This window comes from Syngnathus leptorhynchus, chromosome 3 (genome assembly GCF_054491065.1).
Source record: "Syngnathus leptorhynchus isolate UIUO chromosome 3, UIUO_Slep, whole genome shotgun sequence".
In the NCBI taxonomy this organism is placed as follows: Eukaryota; Metazoa; Chordata; class Actinopteri; order Syngnathiformes; family Syngnathidae; genus Syngnathus; species Syngnathus leptorhynchus.
This window is the reverse complement of record NC_141197.1, coordinates 7,844,767-7,855,671: the sequence shown is the minus strand read 5'-3', so window position 1 is coordinate 7,855,671 and position 10,905 is coordinate 7,844,767. Positions and strand designations below refer to the sequence as shown.

Genomic DNA, 10,905 nt, shown 5'->3' with positions numbered 1-10,905 from the left:
CCACTGATTAGTGGTCAGCAAAACTGTTTGAAAGCGCAAAAAAATCTTGGTGAAGATCCAAGAGCAGCATGGACAGTTCTAACCGCTGACCACAGTGCATATCTCTTAGGTATAGAATTAAGAAACGCAACAATACTGATGTCGAAAATACTCGTTCTTCCTTAATTTTTTATGCAGACCAGTGTGATCAGACTACTACATTTGGAATGGTAAGGCATTAAGAGTAGTTAACTACTTCAAATAATTGAGTTATAATCATAATCGGCATCACTGTTGGTAGATGCAACTGATGTTTGGATTGGGGCCGCTTTCGCAGGCGATGTGAAATGTAAAAAAGATGAGGGACGTTCCACAAGTGCAGCAACTTGCAGGCCATCAAGCAGCTTTGTTCAGCACAACCACTTAAGGCATGCAGTGTGCATAATGACAACTCCAGTCTCTTGGTTACCTCAGCAACATATGTAAATACGATTCGCTCGACTGCGGTTCAATCAGGAAAGATCCAAAGAGCATGTGTCAACGAAATTGAGCAGCTCTGTGGCCAGTCAGGATGCCGTCATCTTGATGGGCCCTGGCAGCCACAGACATCCAACTCTGGGATGATGTGATGTGGCGCACTGCCGCTCATCAACTTGGATGAAGAGGCAATCGTGATGAAGACGAGGTGACAGGTAAAAGACGACGGGCGAGCCACTGAAATGACAGCTGACACTTTTGATGACGTGACTCAAGTGGGCATGTGGATGTCCTCAGTTAGCGGATTGGATTGGACAAAAGTGAGAGAGACGGTGTGTGTGTGTGTGTTGTTAACAGACTCACTTTGCAAAACAAGACTAAAGTGATCATTTGGACTGATTTGAACAGGTCAAGCATCCTTGCCATGGATTACCAAGGTTATTTTTACTCATTGTAGGAATCCTTGACAGCAAGCTACCATATCCAAACATTTAACATGCAATATGTTGAAAATAAATGTGCGTTCATGGCCTTTTAACATTTATTGATTGCAAATGCAAACCTGTCACTAGCTACTGAATGAAGGACCGGAAAATCAATAAATAAGCACAATATGTAGGAAATCTGTACACCACTCTTGAATGTCATTTGGAAACGCATTACTCTATATACTCATGACATTTGACATATACATTTTTCTCTTTGAACCTGACAAAACCGTTTCTATTTATATCAAAAACCATCTTTGTACAACACTGATATTGCATGTGTTTCCACTCCCGTCAACCTACTGTTGGAAATTCAATCATCTCGGGTACATACAAGTATATTTTTTTTGTAAACGTTAAACAATTGCTTGTTTAGACCATTACATGACCACCAAGTGAGAGTGCCGGGAAAAAGAAAAACTGCCTATTTTACTGTAAAGCAAAACACTCACCCTATGCAGCTACACCTCATGATTCAGAGAGTTCGAATGCTAAATCTTCCTTCTCAACACGGGGTGAATTTGTACGTATGAATTCATTCCTCCACCTTTGATTTTCTCTTGGAGCTTTTGGGTCGGTGGTCCTCGGATTGGGTTGGTTCTGGGGAACCTGGAGGCTCAGAAGGGGGGCTGGGAACACTGTCCACGTCTGGGTCAAGTGAGGTGGAGGGCTCTTCAGAGCAAGACAGATACGACAAAGAAATATAAGTAGTGACAAGCATAGTACGTTAATATTGTGAAAACATGACCAACACTTTATATGGATGCAGGCTGTTACCAAGTCAAGAAAATAGCCAGTGCAGTAAAAGTGCTTAGTTAGAAACAACACAATGCCCATGGGTTTGCTTACCTTTCAACCATGAAAGAAGCTAACAATTATTTATATGCAGCCTTTGTCTCACATACACAAAACAACTCCGTTCCAGTCAAAATTGTGTCATACTATAGCTTGAGGTCATTTTACGTATCGAATGGCGCAGTAGAAGGAAAAAATGTGGTTTCTATTACTCAATGAAGGTGCGCAACTCGCTTGTGCGAGTCAAACATGGTTTTGGCCTAATAAACTAAAAGCACACATTGACATTAGAGAGGTCAAACGTACTTGTTGGTGACTGGATATTCTTGCTGTAGCTGGCAGCAGAAGACATGGCCTGACCCAGGGCTTGGTTAGTGCCAAGGGGAGCGCTCGGGCTCGGAGTAGCTGCTCCCGAGCTCAGTTTGGACTTGGAGCTCTTAGATGGTTTAGTCCACACTATGCTCTCAGGCACCTGCAGGGCTGCTCCCATCTTCTGAGCCATGTCTATGAGCTGCGACAAAGAGCCAAGCGCTTCAAGATGATGCAACAGCTTTAATAACGGCTATCGCCACATCAGCAGCTCGGGTACCTCTGGGTCAAAGTCAAAGCTGCTGCTGCTGCTGTCTCTCTGCATGTTGACTTTTCTCTCCATTTCTTGATACTGATTCAGCGCTCCCTTTTTGTCGCCATGGTTGTAGAGGAAGATTGAAAAGTTCAGGTTGACCAGAGGGTTTGCTCTGCAAAGAAAAGTCACAAAGATGAACAGAATTAATATACTAGGTGTTGTGTGAGAGAATATAGGACAACGTACTGGTCCAGATTCACAGCTTGCTCATACGCTCTGGTAGCATTCTCCACGTCATCCAAGTTGGTCAAAGCCACTGTAAGCAAAGATACACACTTTACTTCAAATATACGCATTGGCGGAGATAGAGGTGGAGCCGGAGGGGGCACTGCCCCCGTGAAATATGCTTGTGCCTGCCCAAATTTACTTTTAGGTATTTTACACATTTTTTCCCCACATTTGCCCTTGTCCGCTGTAAAGAATGTATACCAAATGCTCATCAGCATTTTTCGAGAAATTTGGGGTTTGTTTTCTGGACTCCATGAGATATCGACTGCTGCAGTGTATAAAATGTAATTCAAATGTATTTTTTTTTATTTAATTAGTGCTAATTAAGAGAGTATATGCACAAACTGTATTTACCACAATGTATATAATTTAATCCATTTCATTTATTTATTCTTAATTTATATTCTTGAAATAAATTTTTTTGTGTCTAGACTTTTCAAACAGCTTCTTTTGAATTAACTACCTGTACTATAGCCTTCTATAGTTGCATGATGACCTGTGCAATGTAAATTCCAAATGTTATGGGGGTTTTTCCCTCCTCATTTGTGCTGGTACCTGCCAGAAGCATGTAGAGCTCACCCAGTCGTGGGCTGAGGTTGATAGCGGCACTGAGGAAGTGGAAAGCAGAAGCATACTGCTGCATGGTCAGGTGTACCAGCCCCAGGTTGTACAACACTTTCCAGTCAAAAGGAGACAAGTAGTGAGCTCGTTTCAGGCAACTGATGGCCTGGGAAAGGAAAGATGAGAAAAAGAGAGATGTCAGGAGCTGACTCCTACAAGTAATTCGAAAAAGTAATATGTAAAAAAAAAAACTAGTGACACTCAACAGACAAAATGCAGCATCAAGGTCTGTCCATCAATGTATTTTTTTTTTTAAGTTGAAAATTAAAGTGGAAGTCAACCATAAACTTGTCTCTGAGATGGAAAAGTGAATTATGCTGCTTAACTCATCTTTTACAAGCGCAATATAGTCATAGTTTTAATGACTTTCACCTTGCTTGTGCTTTTGAGTGTATGGGTCTTCTTCTTCTTCTGTTTGGAACGAATACATTCAGAATGAGAATATTGATCAGAATGTCGTGTTTAGATTCGTGGGAGCACATACAACATATTATTTTAAACAAACATTTCAAGTTGACTTCACTTTAACGGTCAGAGTATGTGAGGACTACACTTATAATAAAGGAAGACATTCTGATCTATGAAGTGTCTTGTGGAGAGTACAAATGTAATTCTATTAGCTGTCAAGACGTTGTGGGTGGAGGCACGATACAAAATCTGTAGACGTGGGAATTATTGGGCAAGTGCAAGTTATGAGTGTATTTATAGTTACAGACTGTAAAGCACATATCCACAGTAAAGACATAAAAAATACTATAATAAAAGATGAGGCGATAACCAGCTGTGTATATTGCTTTGAATTTCTGTTTTAGTCTTAACTAAAAAGCCTGACTTGACTGACGTGTTTTCCTTGTTGCATCTCCACCAGGCATTGGTTTATTTTAAAAGTAGTGCCGCTGACAGACTGACCCAGATGAAATATATTTCATGAGGATATTGAAGAAGACATCCTTAGCATTAAATGTCTAGTCTACGTGAGATGCACTACTTTTATTAGAAGATGAAAGATTCACAGCTGACTTCACTGTAGTTTGAAAAGAACAATCATCTAAAAACCTTGGTGTCCCAATTATAGGCACCACAACATATAGCAAATATACCATTGGCTTTTTTGTAGAATCCTTTTGTTGTGGATTACTAGATGCAGAGTGTAATCCAGCAGTACTTACGGCAACGTATTTCTTTTTGCCAAAGAAGCACATGCCGATGTTGTTCCAGAGAGGGGGGCTTTCAGGCACAGCACATGCTGCCACCCGGTACTTGTTCATGGCAACATCAAAGTCGCCGTGGGTCTGCATCATGCTGCCTGCGGCCAGGATGGCCTGCAGATGAAAACAATCATTAGCGAGGTATTACCGGAATCCTGCGTGCCCTTTGAAACAGGATGAACGATGGAGCGGACCATCTGACGAGCAGTGACCTTTTCAAATTTGGATGATTCAATGTAATGCTATGACCAAGGCTGATCAAACTAAAGAAAACAAAGACGAGAGCACATTGCGCATGCATGCACCTTATAATTGTTGGGGTCAAATGTGAGGGCATTTCCAAGGTGTTCAAAAGCTTTTTGGTATTTACCAAGCTGTAGGAAAAAAAAAAAAAAAAAAAAAGAACACAACAATTTAACTGTCAGTACAACACAATTCCCCCTTGCATGCATGATACCAATGATATCGTTTGACCTACTGAGAGAAAGAGCAGACCGAGAGTTGTCAGCAGTTCCGTGTTCTCCGGAGAGAATCTAAAAAGAGAATGAGACAATAAAAAAAGAAACAAGTGACACTTAATGACCCATCTTAATCTTCAGCAAGCGTGGTTAATATTCAGAGATTGTGCTGATTATTCAATCAGGATCCATTTCAATGCAACGGTGGCATAATAATTGAAAAAGAAATGGTAACGAGGCAGCCCATCATTGTTTAAACCAAACGCGTTATTTAAGCAACCGGCGTTGGAGCACTTGATTAATTCATTTACTGCCACCAGGAGGCATATTTAATGAGCGCCATGACATAGACATCATTTCCTTATTTACAACAAGGCTGGATGTTTAAATATTCAACATATGAATAGAAATGGATATGAACCAAATCAATACAGAAGCGAAAAATCCCCTCGAGTGAAAATTTCAGGATAGAAATTCACTGACAAAACATGGGCACAAAAATCAGGAGGAAACATTTACATAAAAAAAAAAACCACCCCTTATTATGTCTTGTGGGATGCATTCTTTGCCAAAAGGTTGGATGGCAGTAGTTCCAAGTGGTTATTGGAAATGTGTGAAGCAAAACAAGTCTGAGAGGGTTGACACACTGACAGTGCAAAAGTACAAAACATCCGAAAATAGAATAAAGAAGCAAACAAGCAAACAGAAACAGAAAGGGCGCTCTGCAATGTGCTTCTGACTCACAGCACCCCAAAGTAATAAAATGCAAAGCACTACTTTACTTTACTAATATTCTAAAAAAAAAAAAAAAAAAAAAAAAAGCGGGGCTTGGACAGATCACAAATAAAGGAAATAGGTGAGTTTTTGAATGAATAATAAATTATATGAATTTGTGAGTTTTTGAATGAATAATAAATTATATGAATTTGTGAGTAGCAAATCCCAAATATTTGTGGAAAAACTGTACACGATTTTTTTCTTTTTTTATTTCGGCATGACAAGTGCCCATGAATGCAGTGAGCTCCCGAAACACGCTCCACCTGCAGTGTAGTTTTTGCCCTTAGTAGGATTATGCAAGAACTCTCAAATTTAAACATTAAACTTTGGGCAGTGGTGAGGCATGAGCTGAAAACAACACATTTCATACTACAAATCTGGATTGGATGCAGATCTCCTATTTGCCCTGCCCCAGATTAGAAAGCAGCAGTTACTTACGTCACTCTCAGTCAATACACAAATGATCATTTCTGAACTATTTTTAGGGTGTGGTCTTTATTCTATCGAGTTGAGATCCATTCTATTTTAATGTGATGTTTAATGCGCTTTTTTTTTTTTTTAGTTCAATCCGAGCTCAACTTACTCCACAGCCCTCTTGTAGACATCAATGGCATTGTCAGTTTCTCCGGCCAGCAAGTGGACTTTGCCAAGCATCATGAAAGTTGCGTCGTGTTTGTTTAACTGGAGAGCCATGTTGAGTTGCTCCTTGGCCTGACACACGGAAGACAAAAAATATATTTTCAAATTGAGAATTGATAAACAATGCTTGGTTCTATCAGCATACTCACATGTGCGAAGTCTTTGATGAAGAGATAGCACACTCCCAGATTGTGACTGATCTCCTGAAGTGAGGAAAAGGTGGATATTTTACCAGTAAACATAAAGTACTATGTGGTCCTTTTGGACACAGTTGGATGGCTGCTTGAGTGCAATCATCCTTCAATACTACTGAGCCGGATTCCCCAAAACTTTGGCAAGCAGTGTAAAATGTTGTGCCCTATGGCACAAAGCACATCACATGAAGGGAAATTATGCACATATTTGTAAGAGTGCAGCTACTTGACTAGACCGCCCGCAGGCCCGCATGTGGTGCGTTATGAAATTACCTATGTTTATTGCAAAAAAGAAGCCATAAGGCTGTGGTTAAGTAAGCAAGTGGATCTGGTTCAGCAAACAGAGGGTAGACGGCATTGTAAAATGGCCCGGAATATTTGGGCGAGCATAAACGTGCAGATGTTCTTTTGATAACACGGGGTTCAAATGAGGGTGAATCGAGACATTTATTTTTTTTCTCTTTAAGCGTTATACTAAATAAGACCATATATATATTGTTCGGTACTTCAAGTACCGTAGGAGTGCTTTTTTTTTTTTTTACCCAGTCTTTCTCGTTGAGTCTTGCAGCTTCACGATAGAATTCAATCGCTGCTTTGTGCTTTCCCAGTAAAAACCTACAAGACAAGCATATAAGAAATGCACCATTTTAGCATGCTCAACAGACGTTCTATTCGTCCTACAGAGGTTAACAGTTGTAGTCATGCACGGGTTTCTAATCTTTGCCCAAAGTATTAGTCGTGCTGAGTGCATTAGTAAAATTCTTCCGGATGTTGGGCCAGGCTGAAGTTAACTTACAGTGATCTGGCTACTTGCTTCAGATTGTCAGCGCTGCTGGGATTAAGGATGGCACAGCTCTGAAACAGCTCCAGGGATTGTTGAATCTTGCCCTCCAGGCGCAAGATTAGTGCTGTGGCAAGAAAAAAAAAAGAATAGCTTAAATTGCATCCAAAAAAAAACTTCAAACATCTAAGGAACAGTAAGCGGTCCAAAACATTGCCTGTCAGCACAACACGGGGATCTTATTCCACTTTATGTTCACCAGCTCACCTTGCACATATATGGCATATTCGCACATTCCATTCGTCTCTTGCAACTGCTCCTTAATGATTACCTACATGGAAAGAATTGAGAAAAGTGAGTGAAACAGCCATTAACCTCTCCGGTTTGACAAGCAATGTGGAAAAAAGTCGGCTAGAATGTATTACATGGGTGAAGGCTATTTACCTTACAGATGTCATAATCTTTGTGGATGTAGTGTTGGTGGATGAGCCAGTTTCTCCTCTCGACTATTGGAAGCTCAGGGGCTGAAATAGAGCACATAGAAAAGCGAGTTGTGTTCATTACCATTTTCCATTCACATCACGTCTTTGCGGACGGCTGAGTGATTTATTCGAAGAGTCCCCTCCTTTTGCAGTCATTATTACATCTCGGAGCCAAAGCCGCACGGCCCGCTGCCAGTCACGGCTTGTAAGCGTTTTTCCCCTTAGAAACGCAAGCCTCGCTCTATTTGAGACCATTTTCAATTCATACAGTCCTAATTTGTCTAATGAATAAACAATCTGCCACCCAATCTGACAGCAGACGTTAACGCTGCAGACAAAATTGCAATCAACTCACAAGTCACGATGTGAATGTTTCCACTCCTACAGTCTTTTTAGCATTGAAGCAGGTAAAGGTAGTCTGCTCGTTGCCCGGGCAACAACGTTTCTCACTAGTCAGGTGCTGGTGACAGAAGGACGATAGGAGAGAGGAAGAATTTGGATCATTACAAATGGGACCACGACGGTTGAAATCTTCTTACCAATAAAGGGCAACCTAAATCTAAATTGTATTAAAGTCTAAAAATAGGATTAAAGACATTGTGAACAGAGGTTTTCGCCTTAAATCTGCAACTGACATTTCAGAATATCATTAATGAACTGCCTGTGTGAGACTAGTATGAATTACACCAAAGCTCCCTTCGGTTTCTTTGTTGTCAGCACTTCAAGCAGCGTGTCTTTGATTTGCCGCTAAAAACGCAGCCACTTCCAAGTTGTTCTTAGAAATCCTCTCCATGGCTGAATGAGCTTCAAACGCACTCACTGGGTCGAGATTGGGAATGGTCCTATTTGTGGTGACCTAATCCGCTTTCTTCCTGCTGAGACAGCAATCATATTCTCTCAGCTGTGCCCCCAAAGCTCCTCGATGTCCACTACTGAAATCTGGGGAGCAGCGATGGCAGACATATATTCCTCCAAGTTTTGTATGAATAATAATATATTTTTTTAAAGTTGCCAGAAAAGAGGACACAGCATGGAGTCTTCTAAAAATAGTCTTGTACTGAAAAACTTCATCCCACACATGATGGTGCCGTTCATTGTTATATTTGATCAGGCTAACACTTGCATGCGCTCCAACTCTGCTAATAGGGAAGAAGAGCAGACGAGACGCACGCTGAGATCAAAAGATGCTCTGGGATAAAGTAATGGAAAATTTGAAAAGTAGAACTTTGCCCCCCCCCCCTAAAAAAAACATATATGCTATGTCATTCTGTATTTAATTCTTCATCTAGAATTAAATGATTTTTCGATGAACTATAATTACATAGCCATAATTTCAGTTGTACACGTCATTGGTTAAGCCGTATAAGTAGCTATGGTTTTTTATTTTATTTTATGCATCACTCAAAAGTCGTGCTGCTGAGTTATATAATTAAAATGTCACAGAGCAATATTTTTGCAAATGTGTAATGCAAATTGACCTAATTTAGGATGTTGAATACTCAAGACCTTTTAAATTAAGTAACAGTAAATTGATTAAATGACAAATTATTTATTTGTTAAAACATTGCAAACAAGACATAACCAAACATAATAGGGAGTGGTAGAACCGGTTATAGAATATAAAAGTACTGTTTATTTAACATGGGCTTATTTGCTCATCTGAAGAAAAATAATGTACAGGATATGGTAAATTACAACCTTTCACGTGAGTCACAAATAAGAGTACTACTATCGTTTTGTTATGATTGTTTTGTCAATTTCTGTACAAAGGGGGGGGGAAAAAATATATTGCTTCATTATAGCCCACGATAGGAAAGGAGGAGAGTGACCCCTGCAGGAGAGTTAGCGTCACACATGGATCAGTACCCAGGAGGGAAAAAAACATCAAGTGGAAAATTTGGTTCAAAACGTGAAATGAAAACAAATATTAGTAACTTTGATCTAGGCATTGTTTATTTATTTAAAAAAATAAAACAAAATTAAAAAAAAAATTACCTTTAGGTGCACGACGTTTTTTAACTTCTGAGACCAAAGGGGGCTGAAATACATAAAATGCAAATATTCAAAATTAACTACCAGGATACAATGCATAGTAAAACACTGACATGCACGGAGAAAAAAAATAACCTCCACCGATCCTTGTACTCCTGCAGAATGAGTGCAAACATTTGTTATTCCAGAGAGCTCAAACATGACTTTATGATTTAGATACTACGAGAATGTGAATCGTCTGTTTTGATTATCCATTGTTTTGAAAACGCATATGGAAATGAAATGTCTTGACAGTGTAAACCACCCTAAGCCTAAGCTGTAACATTGACCTCTCTCTGATGAGGGCGATTAAAAACGCTAGTTACTGCTAGCATTGGGATCATTAACATAGCTCCGACTTGGGTTGGCTTCGTGTCGCCTTAAAATCTGTCCGTGTGCATATCGTACTGCAGCATAACTTCCCGTGTATTCTGACAAACTAACTCCAAGTGTTGTGTAAACATGGATGCAAACAACATCAGGTTATGACTTAAAAACTCACCACAGTAGGTTGCTCCACATCCGCCATCTTGAAAGCCTTCGAAGATAGAAGCTAGATGTTGCCATGGATACAAGTGCGGAAGGCGGAGTTGAGCAGCCTATCGAAAGTACGCCCCCCACACTTAAGGATACAGTGAACTAGTGATGTGTATTCCAGTTCTTTTAAGTGAACTGAATCTTTAGAATCATTTCACCCAAAATATTTGTTCAAACTTTCTGATTGGGTGTTTGATCTGTGACGTCATTCGGACACTCTATTACGTGCCCCGCGATTTTTAGGTGTTCCTAATAACAGGCCACTTTATTAGGGAAAAATCACGGTCAAAGCTGAAATGAAAGTGAAAAGTGCCACACCCGCCCTCACCCCCATTTTCTGATTGGCTGTTTAATATGTGACGTCATTCATACTCCATTAGGTACACCGCGATTTTCAGGTGTACCTAATCACAGGCCACTTCATTAGGGAAAAATCACAGTCAAAGCTTCACGGAAAGTGAAAAGTGCCACACCCGCCCTCACCCCCACTTTCTGATTGGCTGTTTGATCTGTGACGTTACTCGGACACTCCTTAGGTAAACCGCCATTTTCAGGTGTCCCTAATAACAGGCCACTTCATTAGGG

The 10,905-nt window shown here is 40.2% G+C and overlaps 1 protein-coding gene across 3 annotated transcripts; it reads right to left on the bottom strand.

Annotated features, from left to right (window-relative positions):
- Positions 1-895: 895 nt before the first annotated feature.
- On the bottom strand, positions 896-10,392 carry bbs4 (Bardet-Biedl syndrome 4). 3 transcript variants are annotated; one of them, XM_085907293.1, is made up of 16 exons: positions 10,286-10,392; positions 9,748-9,790; positions 7,715-7,794; positions 7,538-7,601; positions 7,286-7,397; positions 7,032-7,104; positions 6,445-6,498; positions 6,240-6,367; positions 4,900-4,954; positions 4,727-4,795; positions 4,383-4,535; positions 3,148-3,319; positions 2,551-2,620; positions 2,329-2,476; positions 2,046-2,250; positions 896-1,616 (listed from the first exon to the last, which is right to left on the bottom strand). In XM_085907293.1, exons 1-16 carry the CDS (start codon positions 10,310-10,312, stop codon positions 1,480-1,482), a joined length of 1,590 nt encoding a protein of 529 aa, XP_085763419.1. In that variant the 5' UTR covers positions 10,313-10,392; the 3' UTR covers positions 896-1,479. The 3 variants fall into 3 exon arrangements, with proteins under 3 accessions (XP_085763419.1, XP_085763420.1, XP_085763421.1); XM_085907294.1 differs by having other exon boundaries at positions 3,172-3,319; XM_085907295.1 differs by lacking the exons at positions 9,748-9,790; positions 10,286-10,392 and adding an exon at positions 8,108-8,245.
- Between the last annotated feature and the right edge of the window lie 513 nt (positions 10,393-10,905).